We start from the raw sequence: 23,292 nt of genomic DNA on the forward strand, positions 1-23,292 counted from the left end.
GTGCACTACAATAACAAGGCCAACGTAAAATTCCATTTTGTGAGTTATGACACAAACATGCTTAAATTAGATAAGCCTCATTTGCAAATTATTGAAGAGATAATTACTTGGTAATCAAACAAGCCACAGCTCACCAGTACTTCTCATTCGTGCAGGCCCTATAATATTGTGAGTAGTCCAGACTAGGAATGAAGTAATTAAAATGGGATTGCAGCAGATTGACAAGTGACATACAACATGTTTAAGAAACACATGTCTAGATGCACTCTGCACCTCCTGTTGATTTCCCTAGGATGTGCCACACACCTTCCAAACCCTCCTCTATGCAGGAGGCCAAAAGGACGTGAGCAAGCAGAGATTAAGGCAACACGCGAAGGGAATTTTGCTGCCCGGAGTCACAGGGCGGTGCTTGCTCTGCCACAGGACACCATGGCACGCATTGGTACTGATGTCCTGTGCCTTCAATTCTGATGCCTTGCAAATTGTTTGCTTTGCCTTGGCTATGCTGAGCTCGCTGCTAAGTGGCAGCTACAGGGAAGCGGTTTCCAGCTAAGCGGCTGGCGGGAGTTTTCCATTATAAGCAGTCTAACGCACAATTAGAGTATGTTATTAGATCTGCACATCACTAATTGCAGTGCATAGGGAGGGCCACCGAGCAGTGGTTGCTCGGCTGTGGTCGTGTCTCAGACTCCTTTCCTGCATCTGGAGAGGCCGTGGAGTCAGCCCGAGGTGCGGTTATTCTGAGCACTCAATCACATGGTCTCCGAAACATCTTAATAAACTCTGACCAGCAACTCAGCCAACAGCTTTGCCTCAAAATAAAACAGCTACTCAAGATCTCAAAGCAGCAAGAAAGCGTCTCATCCAGTCGAGAAAATAGGAACTCTGGTACCCAGCAAAAATGTCGGACAAAACTCCCTTCGAAACGGATATGCTGACGCTCACGCGATTCGTTATGGAGAAGGGACGGCGCGTTAAAGGAGCGACAGGGGAGCTGACGCAGCTGCTCAACTCCATGCTGACTGCCATCAAGGCTATTTCTTCTGCAGTCAGAAAGGCAGGCCTTGCCCACATGTGAGTCCTACCTAGCGAAACGGGGAGGAAGAGGAGGTAGAGAGACAGCTACTTGGACAGCAGGGCTGGGGAGTGAGCAGGGATTCATAAATACGTTGGAAGTGTCTTTTTTAAGCCAAGTGACTGTAGGTACGAGGTCAGAGCCTGGATTATCAAAAGTGGGAAGTGGGAGATCTGTCTTTCTGGAGCTTTTTTAATATTGGGAGCAAGACAGACATTTAGACTAACTACTGTTCTGCAACATTTTACTCTAAGAATGTAAGTTAGAACTTAAATGCACTGCACGTCATATCCCGTGCAAATGTTGATGTTGACCTAGTTTTAAATCTACTGTGAATTTGCAGAGTATCACACCATGATATTTTCAATGCAGAATAGCACATTGTGATATTTTTTCTAATGTTCAAGCCCAATGCTGAGCTGTGCAAATCCGGGCTTGGCTTATCCCAGGAAACTGATTTTCTGTCTGGCTGCAGTATAAGTAATGGTCTAAAACAACGGCCTGCAAGAAATGCCATACGCTGCTGTGCATGAGTGAATTTCCCGTTCCTTCCTCAAGAACTATCAGGGTTACAGGTGGGCAGTCTTAAAAGGCCCTATATGAAAACCAAACATAGCAGTTTGGCATCTAGTGTTTTAGCAAATGGAATAAAGCCTGGAACGAACTGAGCTGTTCTTCACACAGCCAGGTAAAACAGACATCAGTGTCATTCTTTTAATGGTGATCTGTCCGACACAGTTCAGAGATCTGGAAAATCCAAATAAAATTGTGCATTTAAAATATACAGGTTTTGTTACATATTGAAATTTATGTTTCTGTACATGTCTGTGTGTGTACATATACATACATGCATAAAAAAGACTGGTAATATATTTTTGTAAGAAAAACAACATTTGTAATTTGTTCTTTTTTCTTTCTTTTTTTTTTTTTTCTTCCTCGATGGAAACACCATAATGTATGACACTGTTTTGTTTTCGTTTGTTTGTTTGTTTGGGTTTTTTTGTGGCTGTGTTGACTATTTGGTCAAAGTCCTCAATGATCTTTGCAAACCATGAATTCAATATCTCAGTACTATTACTCTCACTTTACAGGCATGGACCACAACTTGTAGAGAGGACATGAGACATACTCAGAGTTAACAGCAGCCTCAGGCTCCTGTGCCCTAATTGTCAGACTGTACTGTGTACTTACCAGAGCTGTTTTGCCTTCCTGACTTAGAGGAACAGTTGCTTTTATGTCATTTTTGTCTTTCGATATGCAACCTCCAAAGTATTTAATAAGCAGGGAGAACTTCTGTTTGATAGGCTAGAGGTGGAATAACCATGTAGCCTACAAAACACGTCTACTGCACTAGATGCATCTTCCCTTCAGAAGGAAAACATCCAGTATGTTAAGGAGCACGTCTCCTTCTATAAACAAAAGTTTCAGATGAGGAACAAGAAATATCTAAAGTATCCAAATGCACAAATGAGTAACTAGCACCATTCAAGTTACTGCCGCTAACCATGACATTTCAGAAGTTCTTGTGGCAAACTTTCAACTACAGTGACTGGCTTGCATCCATCTGCATTTGTGAAGTTAGAGAGCTCTGATTCTTCTAGTTCCTCTAAATAGGAGAGTGTGACATGACTTCTTTAATGTTCAAGAGCTCAGCACGAGTTTTTAACACATTTGCCGCTCAAAACTAAAGGAAGACTTTTTCCAAGCCATAGACTTGAGCTGGGAATGTGCTTGAAAATGCACTAACTGGAGAAGGGGTACTTCGCACTCCTTGAAAATCATGATATTTTCCAGTATCTCAAACTTGGCACTACAAAAATGCTCAATACTTCTGAAAAGCTCAGGCAGCTTTGAGTAAGACAAAAGATGCATCCTGTCCTCAACTAAGGCCTAGTGCTGATCAACATCCTAGGGACTAATTAGTGCCCCTTTCTCCTTTTTTTTTTTTTTTTTTTTCCCCCAATGAATAAAAATGCTGTATCTATTCCCTATACTATTCCTTATACTCCTAAGGTGCCCAGACTATGCACATTAGATCTAAACAGTGCTTCCTCAACTGGAAATCTCATAAATATGACTACTACTATGTACCACATCACTAGTATATTGATAAAATCAGGATAGGGAACGGAAGCATCATCCTAACTCAGATGAGGATAATCGAATAAAACACACCTTGATCCTGAGACACAGTTCAGCATGGGTAATTATCTGACAGTGTCTTTAAAACTTCTGATTTTGGGGTGGCTGGGGACTGAGTGGATGCGGGTTAAAGGACCATCATGGAGCTCTGAGCAGCCAGTGGCAGAAAATAATGCATATGCTAACTGCCCCTTCTCCTTCCCCAAAGCTGCTGCCAGCCGCTTCATGGGGCTGCTGGGGCAGTCTGGCACCCACTTCCCTGGCTGAGGGCTCTGCTCCTGGCCTGGAGAACATTCAAGCAGGAGTAAATGACCCAGGTAAAGCTCAAAAACATCACAATCGCCTTTTCTCTTTCTCATGTATGCTTTTATTTGCAAGCAGCGGCAACCATCTCCTAATGCACCTTAGCAGTTTAATCCAAAGGTTAGAGGTGTGGGAAGATGAGAAAAAGGAGCCACCCTGACTTGTTTGTTTTCGTTTGTTTTTTTTTCTTTTTTTCTGAAAAACCTGTAACATTTGCCTTGCTCAGGTTTCTTGATGTATTTGCTTTTCTGTAGGTTTGGTATAGCTGGCACTGTGAACGTGACCGGTGACGAAGTGAAGAAGCTGGACGTGTTATCCAACTCCCTGGTGATTAATATGCTCCAGTCCTCCTACAGCACCTGCGTCCTGGTCACGGAGGAGAACAAGGAGGCCATCCTCACCCCAAAAGACAAGCGGGTCCGTGCAGCTCCTGCCTTCACGGGGCGGGGGGGGGGGGGGCGGGTACGGTCTCAGGCAGCAGCAGGTGGCACTCTCGTTTCAAGTATGAAACCCGGGCCCCAAAACCAGCCCTTCCCGGGGGAACTCGGAAAATTTGCACCTTTACTGCATTGTTTTGAGTAATAACTGAGGTGGATGGCATGGTTTCAACAGCTAAAGGAGCTGTGGAGAGTAAAATTGTCATTAAAGTTTTGTGAAGGAGGGAGAAGAATTATTTTGGGGCTCGTTAACACACCCCAGGTCCCAGTTGTAAGTGTACTATTACATTCCCTGATCGTCGGTGTAATGGGTTTGGATTACATTAATATTTAGGCAAGATAAAGTGAGATGAGAGGCTGGCAGAGCTGGGGTTTATGTTACATGTCCAGAGGAAACACCTGACTGCTTGATCAGGCTTCCCCCAGGAGGGGATCCGATTGCAGCGAGATACTTCTCACACTGATACAACCTACCCTTTCCTCAAGATGTTTCCTTTCTGCCTCCTTACCCTCAAACCTCACATCACAGGCAAATCCTTTCATTCTTCAGAACATAACAAAAACAAAACATAACAAAAAAAAACATAACAAAACCAAAACAAAACATATTTACTCAAGGAAGATGCTCTCTTCCAGAATGAGTCACTCGTTTTGCTCTCAAGCGATTTCTGGCATTGCCTGGCAGCAGAGGACTGCTCCCTTCTATCATTAGATTTTGTGCTGTCTGAGCAGAAAAGTGCCCTCTCCTGTTTCTCTGGCAGGCCTTGCAGGGAGCAGGTATTGTGCTACAGGGCCAGCTGGGTCAACAGTGCAGCCTCCTCTGACAAGGGGTGCTTGGAGGACTAAATGCAATCATAAAAACATGAGATTTGTCAGTTAAAGGGAAATAATAGTGCAAGTCTACATAACAGTTAATGCTTCCCTTTCCAATTCTGTTTTAGGGTAAATATGTGGTGTGCTTTGACCCCCTTGACGGCTCATCCAATATAGACTGCTTGGCACCAATAGGAACAATATTTGCTATCTACAAAAAGGTAAGAGGATGAACGAAGGACACATGGCACAGTTTCACTTGGTGAAAGCAAAATGTCTTGGGTATATCAGCTTGCTTAGTTTCTTTCCCAGGTCTTTTAAGTGTCTTTGGGATCAACAGAGCCTTAGAAAGAGTAGAAAAGGTAATACCTGAGATTCACGTGTGCTAAAATGCTGCCTGAATTCCCAGGAAGGGGCGACACAGACCATAACACAAAATTGTTAGGCAGCAGCACTTCCCTCCTCCAGACACACAGGTGCTTAAATAAAACCCTCTCACCATCGGGCAGCTGGTTAGCTCCTTCAGTGATGCTTTACTCACTGCGGGAGAGTTGAGGGGCGTCGTGGTCCCTACAAATCGCAGGTTTTGTCCTCCTGGAAAATCACTGGGGACTGACGGTCACTGCCTGGACTGTATCACGGTTAGCAGTGTGGTGGTCTCCCGGTGCAAGTTGCTATGCCTGTTACAGATGGGAGTTTGTAAGCATGCTAGTGATGGAGGCTACTTGACGCTGAAGGAAGTGGTCACCTATGCCACCAGGGCCCTGATAGCATGCCTGCTCCCATGGGGCTGCACAGAACAGCGACTGTGCAGCCAATTAACAAACATTAATAGTTAGAGTCATGCCAAGTCTTGTGATTTGATTGCTAATCTCCCAGCAGTTGGTGTTTTTCCTAAAGACTGAGCTCACAGTCATATGACTATGGGAGACCCTCAGCTATTACCATTGTGAAGTAACATTTACGGTACTTGTGACTCAGATGCTACACTTCAGACATATGAAGATGTATTTTTAATGTCCGCTCTCATCTTTTAACACATAATTTTCAGCTGGCTAGTCCTCGTTTTTTACATTTCTGGTAGGTGATACACTAATCATCACTGTTGAGAATACACATGTACTAGTAAATCAAATAGTTATGGCACAATCTCCACAAGGTCATGGCACAAGCCAAGTACTGGCATATGGCTGTTCACACTGTTCATGGTTAGTGTAAACCCCCATCACAGATGCAGCCTAGGCCAGACAACAATGAGATGACACCCAGGTATGGCTTGTGGAAAGTGCAGCCTAGGGACTAGGGTGTATTAGAAGGGGTGTGGTTAGTAGGTCGAGAGAGGTTCTCCTCCCTCTCTACTCTGCCTTGGTGAGGCCGCATCTGGAATATTGTGTCCAGTTCTGGGCCCCTCAGTTCAAGAAGGACAAGGAACTGCTTGAGAGAGTCCAGCGCAGGGCCACAAAGATGATTAAGGGAGTGGAGCTCTCCCTTATGAGGAAAGGCTGAGGGAGCTGGCTCTCTTTAGCTTGGAGAAGAGGAGACTGAGGGGGGACCTCATTAATGTTTATAAATATGTAAAGGGTGACTGTCATGAGGATGGAGCCAGGCTCTTCTCACTGGCATCCAATGACAGGACAGGGGAAATGGATATAAGCTGGAACATAGGAGGTTCCACTTAAACATGAGGAAGAACTTCTTCCCAGTAAGGGGAACAGAACACTGGAAGAGGCTGCCCAGAGAGATTGTGGAGTCTCCTTCTCTGGAGATGTTCAAAGCCCGCCTGGACGCGTTCTTGTGAGATCTGATCTAGGTGGTTCTGCTCCGGCAGGGGGATTGGATCCTTTGAGGTCCCTTCCAATCCCTAACATTCTGTGATTCTGTGATTCTGTGACTACCTCCAGCGCCATCTACCACCTTGCTTTTTGCAGGGAAGAGACCTTAGATGGCTGGTTCAAATCCAAGCCACATGCCCTGATGGTAAGCAAAGGAGCCCCCACCCTTTTATCATCTCTCTAAAGATACCCTAAAAGACTACAGCACCTCCCGACATTTATGCTAGGCAATAGCTGCATTGTCCACTATTCTTAAACATAGTAAGCACCATCTTACAAATACTAAACATTAGCTTTCCCTTTGGAAATGTTAAGTATCTCTGTGTAGCTATAAAGGCAAGTGCTCAGTATGATTAATACAGCTTAGCAGGTTGAAATACAGGTTAGATGTCTCTACCATCTGTAATTCACCTGTTAATGTATGTAAGGACTACAAACTGCCCAGTCTTCCCTAGGATTCTGCTTTAGCACAGAAACATTTCCCAAAGAACTCATGCCATTCCCAAATGCTCAAGTTTTCAATTTGTTTTCTGATCCTTCCATTCTTGTTGTTGTTTAAATATATGTTACATATTTGTTGTAAATACTGTTTCCAAGTTACTGGTTTTCATGTGGGTGGATACCCTTCAGCGTTTCATAAAAAGAAAATTACATTGCTTTGTACAAATGTTTCATATTCAAATGAAAACTCTGCTGCTCGAATGAATCACAGTTTGTCAATTACAAGAACAACTTACCAATATTCCCTAGAAAGTTAGAAGCAATGCTGAACAGAGTTTTACTTGCATAATTCTTTCCATTAAAATGCTAATTCCGAAGTACATGTTAATTAATGCACCTTCCTCTCAGACAAGACAATTTCATAGCAACACTATTAACTTCGAATACGATTAACTTCAAACACTTTGAAATTATGAAATAATAATAAGTGCTTTATTAATTGTCACCGAAGGGTATTGTGAAAGGAATAAAAGTGAGATGTTTATCCCAGTGGATGAGGATGACTTAAGAAAGAAAATATAATTTCAAGCCATTTAAGGTACATGAACGTATATTTTGGAAAAGCGAGAACAATTGCAATTCCAAAGGACAGTCTTTAACACCTGTCTGATATTTGGTACCTTCCAATCCTCAAGTGATTGCATGACTGATTTGCCATGAAGATGATCAGAGGGCTGGAGCACCTCTGCTATGCAGACAGGCTGAAAGAGTTGGGGCTGTTCAGCCTGGAGAAGAGAAGGCTCCAGGGTGATCTTATTGCAGCCTTCCAGTACTTAAAGGGGGCCTACAGGAAAGCTGGAGAGTGACTTTTTACAAGGGCGTGTAGTGATAGGACAAGGGGCAATGGATTTAAACTGAAAGAGGGCAGATTTAGGTCAGATATAAGAAAGAAATTCTTCACATTGAGGGTGGTGAGGCACTGGAACAGGTTGCCCAGAGTAGTTGTGGATGCCCCATCCATGGAAGTGTTCAAGGCCAGGTTGAATGAGGCTTTGGGCAACCTGGTGTAGTGGAGGATTTCCCTGCCCATGGCAGGGGGGTTTGAACTAAATGATCTTTAAGGTCCCTTCCACCCTAACCATTCTATGGTTCTATGATTCTATGGTTCTATGATTCTATGATTCTATGATTCTATGATTTTCTCACCAGGTCAGCACCTTAACTTCATTTCCAAAGGCACGCCCTCCAGAACTGAAATATTTGCCTCATTTTAGGAAAAAAAAATGTAATCAGCACTTTTCTACAAAGGCCAGACTTGCCTAATACATTTCAAACCTGAAAATGGTTCTCTGGCTGCTCCCAATTGAGAGCCACCACCACAGTGGCAGGTACCATTGCCTCCTGCCAGAAAAGCACTGTACCAGTTTCTTAGAGAAAACCACTGGGAAATAAATGCTATCTTAGGCTTATCTAATTTTCCACCTGGCTTTTACTTTCTGAAGCACAGGTGGTATGGTTAAAAAGACCAGAAACATCAGAAAAGTGGGGTTGAGGAAGGAGCCTTGCTGAATCAGCAGAAGCCACAACAGGGACTAAGACCTTGACTGTCACTGCTGCTGAGGGGCTCTCAGCTACTGGAGTGTCAGGATGTAGTGACAGTAAGTATTTTTTGCTTGGAGTCTTCCCAATTTTTTCATGCCCCTGAGCTGAATCTTCAAGTCTCAATTCATAGTGCACATATATGGTACAAAACTCTACTGCTTTGTTTCATTCTGGTTTTAACTTATAATTTTTTCCAGTGCCTCAGATGTATTTTATTTCCTCCTCTTTATTGTCATGAGGACAATGTCCTCCCCTCCATGTGCTCCCTCATGGAGAAGGTGTAAGAATTCAGGGCAAGTGCAAAGGATACTCATGAAACACGAGATAGAAACGGAGACCTGGAAACCAAGCCCTTCCAGAGCTGCTCCCAGTGCTGATGAGAACTCCCTCATCTGATGTAGGCAAATCATATACGCAAAAATTTTCGAATTCAGATATCACCTGAGGACGCCCCTACAGTCAGACTCTGTGGACCTTGTTTCATCCGCCTCACAGTAACAATGAGCCAAAGTGACTGTGTCAACACTTGTCAGAGCTTCTCTGGAGTCCCTCTGCCAACTTCAGTGCTTTACATAAAGTCCTCTAAAGAGATTTCACTACCGCCATCTCATAGTCAAAATACAACAGAAAGGAAATCCATCTGTGCACCAGAAAGAAGTGAAAATATTCAGCAGCTGTAAGAGTCTACTGGCCAGCCTAAATCCCTCGTTTGTTTCACAATACACGGTACTTGGCAGGACAAAACTCCTGCAGTCCTAACAGTGAAATATCAGCTGATCTCTAGCTATTTTACATTCTGACAAGCTCTGCAAAATGTTTGTTTGAGACTGAGCTTTTTTCCTTCCTTTTGGAAGCTGGCTCTTGGAAACACAGTTGTGAATACAGATGGGAAAACAAGTGAACTCTGCACAACTGTCCATCTCTCGAGGGGTAAGTTCCTCTGTTGTTCAGAATAGTCAACAACTACATGGTTTCTCAGCCATATAAACATAGAAAATGCGTTTAAGAGATAGGACTGAAAAGCTCATCTCAGGAAAATGTATTTTAAATCAATATCATATGTAACCAGCAGCTACGTATACTGTATATACACTATGTTCTGCAAAATAAATCTCCTTACTATATTTACACAAAATTAATTTTTATTTAATGAGGAAAGCATACAAAAAGCTAGGAGAATCATAATACATTTGCAACTAGTTGTGTAAATGTATGTTTAATTCTGCATTTAATGTTGCAAATAATTGGTTTACAAGCGTTGCTTTTGATGTTGAGAAGTATGTGCCATGGCGGTATATTTTTGGAATAGAAGATGCTATGTAGAGTATAATAGTTGGCTCTGTAAAAGATCGTTTAGCAAAGGATTAGCCACTAATAGTCAGTATTCAAAGTTCTGGAATATACAAATAGAGGTTTTAACTAGTCTTCCTTCATCATGTGCGTTATAATCTCTGAATAAGCAGCTTGACATAGAGTGATTCCACAGGACTGCGTACCAGATGTATTTGCACATGCTCTATTTCAGTTCCCATGAAGAGCTGGTTGGCAACTGGACTTTTTTCCATGGAAGTACTTGGCAAAATCATAATAATAACAAGTTTTGAGCAAAATACAGCTAAAATATGCAAGTGAAAATAACAAAAGTAACAAAATCTTTCACTACAAATGAAAACAATTAGATGTGGAATTACTGTCTTCATATGCCACGAAAGATGTAGTTTTTGTGTCCCGTATCTCAATCTTCCTCTAGATTTTGGCATACATCAAAGAATGGGATCACTAGGATACCCTTGGCCTTTCACTTTACCAGGACTCTGATGGGCACCTTGGGAGCTCCTTGCCATGGGGCACAGCAGAGAATTTCTCTGTTTGTTGGAGGAGAAATGTTCTTTGAAAAAATCTGTGGAAGGCATTCTTGACTTTTTAAAGAATTTACTCTATGTTCATCAAATATTTTATTTCCTACACAAAAAGGGTCTCTACTGATTTTTACTTTTTTAACCAGATATTTTGGGCAAGACCTGCTATTTTCTATTTAGCTGCTACTCAATCTAACTAAGCCCATGCAATCACTGAGAAATTGTCTGAGTTTGGAACAATAAAATGCTAAACTAGGGCCTGAAGAAAGGATCTGAGAGAGTTCTTGTGAACCACCATCAAAACACCCACAGAAGACCCACCACAACTGACAAGCTTTTAAAGAAACATCAATATCAGTCATTCCCTACCCATTCTATAGTCCCAGGATGTGAAGGCTGGAGCCAGTCTTCCCAAATATTCTTGGCTGTTCTCCTTTCTTACTCCACTAGTCAGACTCTTGTAAGCCATGGCTGAGGCACGGCTCCAGAGCTGGCTGGAAATATTTGCACCAGGTCTGCTTGGGCTATTGTTCAGTGATAACCAAAGTGCCAAATCAAATTGCACGTCTCAGAAATTGATTAAAAGTCTGAAGTAAAATGCTGCATGAATGTTCCATGTAGAGTTATATATGTGTACCTGCGCACACACACATTACATATGCAAATGTATTTTTTATTTTATATACAGTATGAACATTTACACCACTTGAGTTACCCATCTCTTCAGGAGCACAGACCAATACACAATCTTGGTTCCATCATGTTGCACCATCTACCCTTTTATTCTGCATTACTGGAAGCAATTTGTCTGTATGGTTAATCACTGCATTCACCTCACAGTTACGCCCGCTGAGGAGCGGCAGTATGATAGCTTATGTTTACATTTACAGAAAATTAGTGCCTCTGTTCCGTCTCAGATTTCTGATGATCCCGAATGAATAGACTGGGCTGTAATGCTAAGGTATCAGCTTTGTTGCAGGTATCGTATTGATTGCGTGACGTGTACAAAATAACAAACCTTCAACGTCCTGTCCCAGCGTGCACATGCACTTGAACCAAACTTGTCCTGAACTAACGGGAACAATCTGTATTTCGGTTGTTTCAATGGCCTGCGTAGACACAAAATGCAAATCTGCCCCACGTTTTTACTGAAGCGTTGTTTTTTTATTGTTTCTTATAAGAATTTAACCTTCGGTCCAATGGTAATTTTTCCTCAGGAAACAGGCGATGAGCCCTCTGAAAAAGATGCTTTGCAGCCCGGACGCAATATTGTTGCTGCAGGCTATGCCTTGTATGGCAGCGCTACACTGGTCGCCCTCTCCACTGGGCAAGGAGTGGACTGCTTCATGCTCGATCCGGTATAGTCATGCTATTAATCATGTTGCCACTATCTTTTAGAGCTTTCTGTGCTTGGGTTTACTTATTTTTGTTACTCCTTGTCTCTGTAATCTAGGCAATCTACACGACCCTTTTTGCACCCACGTCCTGGAGCATCCTACCTTCACCTTACAAGTACTTAATGATACACGAGTATGTGGGTTGCAATACCTCTGTTTGTTTTACTCAGTGAAAGAGAGCTAAAGTTAAATAGCAATTGAAACTCTATTCATTCAAATCAGATTACTGGTTTGCACACACACAAGAAAATTTACTCTGAACAGTGTCTTTGCCTCCACTTAAAGGACTCTTGCTTGTTCTCGTTGTCGCTTTTTCTGTCTGTAGAAGAACCTCAGCATGTTAAGTGTTTAGCCTGAGGCAAGGACCATTTTTGATACGGTTCATGCAGAGTGATGTCTGATTTCCTGAGTGCAATTTAGTTTTATGGCTAAGTCCTCTAAGCTGTGTACCCAACAATTTGCAGAAGCGCAACCATAGTCATGCAACTAGACATGTGCCTCCTCTGGGTGCCCAGTCCAGAAGTCCAACATGGGTTACTGGAGGAAGGCAGGAAGGACACCATTGATTTCAGAAACCAGCATTAGGTGTGGGCAATAACACACAAGGGTTTTTTATAAAAGGATGCATTATTATCAAAACTCCTTTTAACTTTTATAAACAAGCTCATTCCATGTGGGAAGGACTGGAAGCTGAACTGGTTAGAGACAGAGGAAGGGAAGGTGGAAGTTGCACTCAGACTGCAGACAACAACACCTGAGAGTAGCTGGTCACATTCGCTTTAAGACACTTAGACAAGACAGGCAAGAAGATTTCAAAAATCAGAAGGCAGTGTAATTTCTTAATTTGTAAACTTACAGTTTGTGGACAGAGATTCACAATCCATCTGCTTTCAGGGCTGACTGGTGTTCTTTTGATGTGCTAACAATTACAGTCTAATTGCTTTTTGTTTATAGTACCAATGTCACAAGTTTTCATGAACTTAATGCAGATTCTGCTTTGTTTAAAATACTGTGAAGTTATAAGCAAGACTGGTGCTGAAAGAACGAAGCTAGGCTACTGTTTCTGCCATCTCTAGTGTGATAACTGTTACAGAAAATCAACAAAATATTCTTCTGCTTGCTAATAGCTGGTCTATCCTGTTCTTCTATAGGGTCTTGGTGAATTTATTTTGGTGGACAGAGATGTTAAAATCAAGAAGAAAGGGAAGATATACAGTCTCAATGAAGGTTATGCAAAGTATTTTGATCCTGCAATGACAGAATACTTACAAAAGAAGAAATTTCCTGAGGTAAGAAATTATTAGCACTGTACCCGATGTACTGCGCATTGGCAAGCTCTGCCTTCCACGCAGTCCTGGCCAATGGGAAAGGATTTGAAGGCCTCGCTGAGTTTTGTCCCATGTAACCCTTTCATGCCATCACGTCCATTTTGGGTATGTATCTATCATCGAATGTGTTTTTTTCTGGTGCCCTGACATCTTCTATAACTTAGATTTCAGTAAGTAAATTCATAGGTTGTTTGTCACTGTGTGAAGGAAAACGTGCTGTATATGGTTTTTCAACAAAGCTCTGAAACTGTGCCAGTAAAATGTGGGAGTACTCTTGTTTTCTAGCTTGTCTGAATATGCAGCTCAGTCATATGTGCAGCTGGGCATCTGGGGCTAGATTCCACATAACTGCCCAGAAGGTTTTGCAGGAATCTGGGTGGCATCACCTTTGCCCTCCTGTACAAATTTGCATCTGACTAGTATGCTATCACTCTTGCACTGTCTACTTGCATCATACTGAGCACGAACCAACCCATAGGTTGAAAAAAAATAACAGTGTGAGGCACAATTTCACTGTATTGTGTATCCCTCAGAGAGCTAAAGCTGAGAACATCTCATGTCTGATGAACTTCCTCACGGGGCCATACGGCTCTGTATGGCCTCCAGTCAATGCTAGGAGAATACAACACAAGCTTTCAAAGCGGAAAGCTGGAAGCTCTCTGGAAAGTGTGGCTATGTGACCAGCAAGTCATAGCAAAATAAAGTGATGTGGAACAGCTCAGGACTGAATTTGGGCAGGAAACTGGTTTTAACGCTCTTCCTGTTAAAAAACAAACAAACAAACAAAAAAGCCATAGGATTATTTTCCAAGCTATTATTTGTCAAGAATATTTATAAAAGGCTCACGTAAAAATCAGTGTATCCAGTAGAAAACTTCAGGGTGCTGTACAAGGGAAATATAACAAGTAAGAGTTTAATCCATAGTTCTGTGAGAAGCTCCTTCTGAGCTGAAAATCTGAATATACTAAATTGGATGTAGCTGCAATGCTGACCTCTTATCAAAACCTCTTTTCCATATTACTCAGATTGTAGCTACAGAGGGTGTCACATCACAGCATTCTAAATGTATTCATTTTGAATATTCAAGGTTATATTGAAACCTCAAAGTCTGCTTTCAGTCCAGCTGTGAGAGAAGCAGAAGCCCACAACACAGCTTTAATACTTCCAGAAAACTAATCCAGCTGGGAAAGAGAAGGAGATCTGTGCTTTTCATTCTGTTCATGTTATGCTGAGCTATGTATTCAGTATAGTGCACTAACACTGGATTTATTGATTTGTAGTTTTGCACACCAACCAAGTATTGTTTAAAGTAAAACTCTTAAACAAATAACCAATGCCAGGCAACTAGGAAAGGACTTAAGAGATCTTAAACTCAGTGGAAAGACCAGACAGAGATATTTCACTACAGGCTCAGTGAGGACAGCGCTATCACGTGATTTACTAAGTCCTTAGATTAGGACATACAGGAAAAACCTCATTTGCAAACACTACTTCATCTCAAATCTGTGCTTCATTTGAGGAAAACCTGTTGAAAGTGATATTGCACTAATGCAACAGAAGTTGGCAGAGGGTGTGTTTGTCACTTTAAAGCAAGCAGCACAGAAGTGCATGGGTTATTTGGGGCAGGGGAAGTCTCCTCAAGGGTGCTGAGCAAGCACGTTGCTTTTACTGCTCTGAGAGGTAGGATTGTCTGCGTGAAAAGAGCCAAGGCATCAATATTATGGTCACAAAGCACAAGTGCATGCCTTGCCCACTTGAAAACTTGTTATGAATCTGAGTTTTGGAAACAGTATAACTCAGTTCCTTGATTTAAAAAGGACATTACATTTGAATTGTAGGAGGACAAGAGAGAGAAGGTGTTGCCACTCTTCCGTAACATGAAACCTGCTTCCTGGCATCATCTGTAAACCTTACCAGAAACATTGGTGATGCTCCTATCTTCCCTGCAGCACCCAGGTGGAGCATTGCACAGCTTTGGTCTTAGCCTTCCTCTTCAGCACGCAGAAGGGCAGTGGAGGGTATCTGCTGGATATCCGAGGAACTGATATTTGGGGCATGGAGGACCCTTTCTTATTCAGGAGACCACTCTCACCATATGGACTTCTGGCCACTAGGAGCCAAGAGACTAGGCATTAATTTCAGCTACTTGTCACTTTCTTATGCCTTTTTTTCCTTTGATCCTACCTCTGTTTCCTCCTTCCTGTGGTTCTTGGTCAACATGCTGTTTAGATGACTCTATAACATTGACACAGAAAACTGAGAAGTTAAAAACAAAACAGGCAAACAAAGTAGAATGTTGTCCACAACATGTCCTGTGCTCTATATCACTGTCATTGGCAATCAAACATTACAAATTGACTCTTTACGTGGAGAGGAGAGATTTTCTCTCACTGTCTAACAACAGTGTCCCAGATCAGACGTTTTGGACTACAAAGCCATGTTGACCCTCAAAGTTTCTTGTGGACCACTATTCACCTGAGGCATCAATTTTTAATTGAAAGCACTGGAAAAGTGCTGCTGGTCTGCAGGTCAGCTGTCAATGTCCTACCATTGTCATGCAGATCTTAGTGGGAAATGTTTCCCTAGACACATGTCTTCTGGAACAAGAGCCCAGAGCAAAACTAATTTTTTGTTAAGTACCACAAAATCTCCTGCTGCTTAATCAACTTGAAGAGCAAGCTACTGTTTGTAAGGCTGTAATGCAACGCTGGTTCTCCAGTCTGTACTGTATAATGGGCACTGCTGGGCCAGAAAATGTTTCTGCACAAATGTTATACTAACTCCTTCCCAAAGGAGTAATGATCCTCCAGCAATGATTGCAGAGCCTTTAGCCTCTAGCTGTCACTGGTTCACTGATGATAGAACTCAGAAATGCTTTGCTATTCCTCCCATTTTTATCTTCACTTCCTATGGACACAAGAGAAGTTGAATCTCATCACGGCCTGTTGATTGGGAGCCATGCAATGAATATTCCCTGGTTAAGGATTTATCTTAGCAATGACATCAAAAACTTACCATCAACAGCACATTTCAGCATGAAGCATTCTTCTGCCAGCCAGTCCAGCTGTGCCTGAGTGGCATAAAAAAGCTGATAAAAACACTGTACTTTTGTCACCATATCTGCATTTGGAGCTAGGGGTGCAGGGTGTTGCTGCTGCAGTCTGTGGAAAAGATTTTTTTCCCCACACTCTCCTAGTCATTATAGTTATGTGAGAAAAATATGGTCTTGTTCTGCTGTGGAGGAACATGGCTGTCAGAAATCAGTGGAATAAAGAAGTGAAAAAGTGACTTCCATTGCATCATGAAGAAAAAAAATCACAGGACCTATCTGGTTTTGTTACTCTGAGTTAAGCAAAGAAAAGCAATGGGAAGGGTGAAACTAAGAGCAATCACAAGTTTAGTCAAACACCAGGGGCACTGACCAAAAGAACATCAAGGTCCTCAAACTCTTTCATTAGCATCAGCCGAACCAGTGCGAGTGCTCACTGGGCAAACACACAGCTTGGCATTACTCACAACTCGAGATGAATCTCCCTGGCGTTCACGCTCTGTTATTGTGTTTGAGAAGAAAGCCTAGGCAATATGCCAACACGCATGGCAACACCTATCAACTTTCTCATCTGTAAGAAAAATGCAGGAGACACCAAACTGGAGAAACAAGAAGTAACATTTCTAGTAAGTAAAAGGACTATTTATTCCTCCCATGCAGGTAGCTGGACACTAAGGGAAGTGAAAATTTTATTTCAGTCTGTGGTTCAAGTGATAACCATACCAAAACGGAGGAATTTCTCTTCTGTATTTTTCTCAGTACAGTCTCAGCACTGTGTTTCTAGCAGATGGATTTCTATCACAGTAAGAAGCAACTAAAACTGTCAGTGGCATCTCCTTAGCTCCACATAACACTGCCCATGTAAACATAAATTATGCAAATGACCGGCATGCGAACACGAAATCCAGCACATCCCAAACGCACCTGAAGGTTTGTACACAGGTACCTCAGCTGTGCAGCTCATGGTCAGTGAATTTTATACATGTGGGTTGCAGAGTCCTTATTTGATAATGTCATAGAAGCAGTCCTTGGCAGTCTGTTTCAGGGCCTGCTTGTGGTCGATACGCTATGACTTTTCTTAATGTTTAACAACTTTTCTTAAAACTTGTTTCACCGCCTTCTGAAACCATAACAGAGAGCTCTTCATTCGATTGTATTTTTAAAGGTAATTTTAGATTGTAATCACATCTTTCCCTGAAAATTGTCTTTTCTTAAACTGAAAACTTGCTTTTGTCTCTCCTAAACACCTCTTAAGGTGTTTTTTTCTGACCTCAGATTTGTACAGTTGAAAAGTCACAAGTGCAAACAGCTGTGAGATGGAAAAGCTATTGTTTGAAGTCTAAATATGTAATTATTTGAGGGTAAGCTGTGAGAAATAAGGGATCAAATATTTTAAAGTATTGTTCAGTTGTGCCTGGAAGTAATAGGGCCAGCTAAATATAAAAGCTCCAGGCCTTGTTTTATCCATGGTGTCTTTCATACTTTGTATTATTTTCCTCTGAATTTTCAATAGTACTCCTAATGTATACAAGAAGAAAGAATCATGGAAAACAGCAAAAGTACAGTTGAACAAGGGTTACTACCTAGGCTGGAACAGTTCTCTGGTCCAATTTTACTACCAGCTGCATAAAATATCCAAGTCATATTTAGTGGCTTAGGACTCAACTTTCTAGCGTTGTGATGCACTGTAGTGTGTAATTTCATGAGAATCTCTTCCCATTTTAAAAGAGAGTGAATATCAAAACTTCCCAGTTGCATAGAACAGTTTGAAAAAGTGATTGCAAAATAGAATTATGCTTTTATCTTTCTATGTTTTTTTTTTTCACTTGTGGTATTTTTTCTCCCAGCTAACCTCATGATTTTGCTGGGAAGGGTGACTAACTTGTGATGTCTGAAGGTCTCGGAGCTGGCACTGCTGAACAAGTTCTCTATGTATTTCTCTGGATCTAGTATCAGCACAGGGTGACCTTTGTAGAAAGCACGAAGATCATAGAGTCATAGAGTCATAGAATCATAGAATGGTTAGGGTTGGAAGGGACCTCAAAGATCATTTAGTTCCAACCCCCCTGCCATGGGCAGGGAAATCCTCCACTACACTAGGTTGCCCAAAGCCTCATCCAACCTGGCCTTGAACACCTCCAGGGATGGGGCATCCACAACTTCTCTGGGCAAAACTTCTCTGATCTTCTATTAGACAACTGATCCATACAGAAAAAATATGCAGAGATGTTTTCAAACGTATAGCATTGCAAGACACTAATATATACGTGTATTAAATGCACATGAAGTCCGAGTCTCTAATAATTTTCAAGGGAAGCGCAAATTCCTCCTTCGTCAAACACAGACTGAGAGATATCAAATGACCAATAGACTTCTTGGCATAGTAGCTTTCAAAAAGCTTTCCTTTTGTTTACATTTGTGTTGTGTATCTCCCGTTCATAAAAGTACAGTGACTTGTCACTTTTCTGGGGTGGAATTTACTTGGTGTATATAATGCCTATTTATGGGAGACACCATGCTTGTCTTCTATATTGCCTACTTCACCATTTTTACGACCAGCAAACCTGAGACTGATTGCTCTCATTAAAATGACCTCTCCTTCACCAACATTAATTTCTAAGCCGAGAGCAAGGAAAACTACATTCATGAATAAATTGCTGTCTCCCGAACTAAGCTGCAGAATGCATGCTATGACCAATTTCATGACTTGATAAATAAGCTAGCAGGAAAAAGCCAGAGTCCTCCGGAAACCATCAGGATGTGTAGTGAGAAGTGACATCCCTCCTCATGCCCTGGCTTAGGACAAGCAATCAAACGGGTACCTTGTTCTGATAATGTGAAGAAGTTTTCACTCACTGTTTGCAGCCCTTGCATTTTCGCAGGCTGCGGGTTGATTCCAAACTGTGCACTCAAAGTACAGGCATCCTGGTTTCCATACTGTGAATGTAGCTCTTTAAAGTGCTCATTTTAGAACCCTATAGACAATCACTGTGTGTCTTACAAAAGGCTAAGCTTCAGGGTGGTTTAGATGTTTACAATGTCCATAAGCAGCCATTGATTTAAGCAGCTTTGATTCCTGTTTTATAACAAAATTAGATTTTGCTGTGCTACTTGCTGTCTAGCCTGGTAGATACAATGCTTTATTCCATGTTTTTCAGGATGGCAGTTCCCCATACGGTGCCAGGTACGTGGGCTCCATGGTAGCTGATGTTCACCGTACGTTGATGTATGGTGGGATCTTCATGTATCCTGCTAATCAGAAGAGTCCTAAAGGAAAGGTAAATCGTTTGACTTACTCTCTGGTGAACTTGGTCAACCTAATACCTCTGGTTTCCTGAAGATGTAAAAGAATAGTTTAGATATAAAACCAGACAATAATTTTCTGCCTCTGGAGAAAATTATTAATGGATATGATGGTCAGCAATTGCATTTAGGCAAGAAATCTAGGCAAATGTTCATTTAGGCCAGAAATCTTCCTGTGTGTTTTTACGTTACAAACTGCTACAAATGGTTTTCACTGCAAGCAAGGGCTTTACTCATTTTTCTAAAGAGAAATATTTCAGTACCATAGAAACCCATTGAGACACCTATGCTCAGCTGGCAGATACAACACTGGCCTAAGGAAGACCTCTGCACTTTATACTGGCAAAGTCCAGGTGGGATACGCTGAACACCATACAGAGTTTTGTCCAATGTTAGACAACCGAGTTTGCCTTCCTACTGTTTCCAAAGGGTACTGAGCTTAATATCACCAGCCCTGCAAACCTGAGCTTTGCTAACTGATCTGAAAAACTCTTGCCAGTGGAAAGTGTTTCATGCATGCTGCATGCTGATATCAGTATTCTGGGAAAAGATGATTTCCCATTTGGACACTTGTACAAAACACACCGTGTCTTAACACAGTGCGATGCAGTGACTTTCTGAATCTGCTGGGCCATGGACCATAGTCAATCTCAACTTTTATTCTGCTGCACCAGATACCCTTATTAGAGAACTTCAAAACAAATATGTTTTAAGAGATCTGTTTATATAGCTGGTTAAAGGAAAACTGGTTACACAGTTAGCAGTAGTCTGTGGACCACTGCTAGCCTGCAGGTCATCCTTAGGAAATGATTGGCTCAATGCATAATGGATTGGTCATGGTGTTCTGGCTCCAAGACCTTCTTCTTTCCTAGTCAATATCATACTTAAAAGCTTCTATTCAAATGTTTTTGTATGTTTGGCTGGTATGTGCAGGACTTTGCCCTCATAAAACTACTTGCCTTATCTCTCACAACATCCTAATGCCTACAGATCTTTAATGACAGAGCACTACTGCTTCCATCCTGGTGAGGATGTGTTTATCATAATAACAGTATATTCAAATGGTCTGTGAAATGAGGAGAACAGGAAAAGAACTGTCTTCAGAATTCGCAACAGAAAACGTCTACATGTTTGTCCAGGCAAACTTGTTTTAAATACTTGCTACAACATCCCAGGAAAAACAAAACAAAACAAAACAAAACAAAACAAAACAAAACAAAACAAAAAACCCAAAACAAAACAAAACAAAACAATCCCATTAAATAGTGTAGATCTGTCTGTATATCAGAGCAAGAGACAAAAAAGGAATCTGCTGTGTGTGAGAGAAGTGAGTTTGCTGACTGGCCTCTTCAAATTAAACTTTTTGTTTCAAAATTTGTGTTAAACCATTGCTGAAGAGAAAAAATGAGAAATCAGACAAAAGAACAAATGTACAAAGTACTTACATAGTTTTATAGAAATCATCATTTCCACACAAGTTAACCTACGTTGACTATTGGATTAATCTGGCTCGCATTGCCACAGTAGAGAGAGTAATGAAAGAAGCAAAACCGTATTGTCATTACAAATAAGAGTTTTCTTCTTTCCTCCTCAGAATGCAACTGTATACAGCTCTTCTCACATAAACCTCTTCTTGTTGGAGAGATAATGCCTTCGTGGCTGGTGCCCTGATCATCATTCCCCTGAGAAACAGTCTGCACTTGGGTAGAAAGCTGAGAAAAACCAAATGTCACTGGAATTGATCCAAAGGCTTTAGAGCAAATGTAAATGACATGCATGCAGACCATGGCATAGAGAGCTCCTTCTTCAAGTTACAGAGTGAGCCCAAAATGCTCAATAAGCAGTGCAGAATCAGCCAAGAAATAGATCCTGTTTTCAAACCAGATATGTTAAATAATATTTTTTATGAACTTAAGGCTTATAGTTCTCTATTAGGTGAAAAATATTAAACATATCTGAAGACAGAGACTGCCTGAAGACCCCTAAGTGCAGTGGCACTACTGCCTGAAGGAAAACTGCTTTCCTTAAGCCACGTAGTCACAGTTAAGCAACAAGAAACTCAACATGTGGTTCCACAGCATTACCACTGCTGTTTTCTGGTTCATGATCTTCCAAAATTTAGCTATGTGCTAAGGAGAAAAACGAAGGCTATTGGTCCTATGCTGCCTGTCAGATGGAGAAGCAGCACTTCAGTGGGCTTTAAAGATAAGAATTAAGGTAATACATACTGTTTAAGTTTATGATATATTATGGTTTTATTACAAACAGTGTGATAAAGCAACGATGGGGAGTAAAGTCCTGTGTCCGACCCATTCCTTTGTCTCTATATACGCTTGCATCCTGTTGTGCTTCCCTTCCCCCAGAAAACATTCTCTCTTTTGCACATGTGAAAAGCCCTTTAAAGATAATACGTACTAACATTGTCATACATGAGCACTTCATAGACCGTCAAAGATTCAACTAAACCTACAGAAATAATGTCTGTTAAAAAATAACCAGCTATCTTCCACATCCTTTTAAACACAGAAACTTTTGGCATTCCAAAATTTCCTGCATTCCACCGGAACACAGGCACTCCAAAGGTAACATTTTTAAAGATGTGAACAGGTATCAGAGTCCAAACCAAAAGTGCCTCCATACCAAAAGAGAAAAATTGTTTTTATTAATTACTGCAGTTACTTCTGCAAATAGATTCACTATATGGATGAGTTCAGGTCACTAATAGCTATTCATATTTCTGAAGAGTGGCAATCAAATCTTGAAATTTGAAACTAGGAGCATGAAGTTTCAAGCTCCAAAATATCCTGACCAAACGCAACATGATTACCCCAAGCTTTGAAGTAATATATAAAGCCTGTACATGAGAAGAGATTTTGGCTTTTCTTTCCCGGTACTGTTAACTCAGCTGGTTTAACTGTTTTGCTGATGTTTGTAGGCCTGACAGTTACTTTCGACATTTTTGACAAAATACAGCTTCACTGCTGCTGCACATACAGCTTGGAAACAACGGTGGTGACGTTTGGATACAGAGTCAGTACACTCTTTGTTGGAACAGAAGGTGTGAAGCAAGCCGAGAGGAGAAAAGGGAAGCAGGAGGGGTTGATAGAGAGGCATTGCTACCTCGGTCAATTGATGTTTGGTACAAAGTTTTCCAAGATCACAAAAACAAGGTTAGGATCTCGTAAATCCTTTGGTGTAATTTTCCCCAAAGGCAATCACATGCTCCCTCTTTCTTTCTAGCTCCGACTTCTCTACGAGTGCAATCCTATGGCTTTCATCATCGAGCAGGCAGGCGGGATGGCGACTACAGGGACTGAGGCAGTGTTGGATGTGAAACCTGAGAGTATTCACCAGAGAGTCCCCCTTATCCTTGGTTCTCCAGACGACGTGCAGGAATACCTCGCTTGTGTACAGAAACACCAGAAGAGCAGCTAAAGGCTTTTCCACATAAGACCTTGCACATCTGTCTTCAATGTACAGGAAAAGCCATACTTTTCAAGACGGTGGATTCGAGCAATTAGCATCCATCTCTCAGTGAAAACCCCACTTCAAGAGAACAAAAAAAATAGTGAGAATGGCTGCTGGGAAAACAAAAAATTATTTTCTCCTCACAGACAAATGTAAAAATCCTTTAACTCTGATTTATGCAGTGCAAATGTAGAGACAGAGGCCTGATTATTAAACAGAAGCAACTTACTTTATATAATATTA

The 23,292-nt window shown here is 41.5% G+C and overlaps 1 protein-coding gene across 1 annotated transcript; it reads left to right on the top strand.

Moving 5' to 3' along the window:
* Positions 1 to 901: 901 nt before the first annotated feature.
* LOC104380729 (fructose-1,6-bisphosphatase isozyme 2) lies at positions 902 to 23,016 on the top strand. The gene is made up of 7 exons (XM_009988286.2): positions 902 to 1,074; positions 3,775 to 3,937; positions 4,899 to 4,991; positions 11,722 to 11,862; positions 13,053 to 13,190; positions 19,437 to 19,556; positions 22,822 to 23,016. Exons 1-7 carry the CDS (start codon positions 902 to 904, stop codon positions 23,014 to 23,016), a joined length of 1,023 nt encoding a protein of 340 aa, XP_009986588.1.
* The last annotated feature ends 276 nt before the right edge of the window (positions 23,017 to 23,292 follow it).

This window comes from Tauraco erythrolophus, chromosome Z (genome assembly GCF_009769465.1).
Source record: "Tauraco erythrolophus isolate bTauEry1 chromosome Z, bTauEry1.pri, whole genome shotgun sequence".
NCBI lineage: Eukaryota > Metazoa > Chordata > Aves > Musophagiformes > Musophagidae > Tauraco > Tauraco erythrolophus.

What these genes read in the sequence shown, in the direction of transcription:
- LOC104380729 (XM_009988286.2), top strand. Translation starts at nt 902, where the DNA reads ATGTCGGACAAAACTCCCTTCGAAACGGATATGCTGACGCTCACGCGA. An exon ending in AAGGCAGGCCTTGCCCACAT is followed by an intron (nt 1,075 to 3,774) that starts GTGAGTCCTACC and finishes GCTTTTCTGTAG; the next exon opens with GTTTGGTATAGCTGGCACTG. An exon ending in TCACCCCAAAAGACAAGCGG is followed by an intron (nt 3,938 to 4,898) that starts GTCCGTGCAGCT and finishes ATTCTGTTTTAG; the next exon opens with GGTAAATATGTGGTGTGCTT.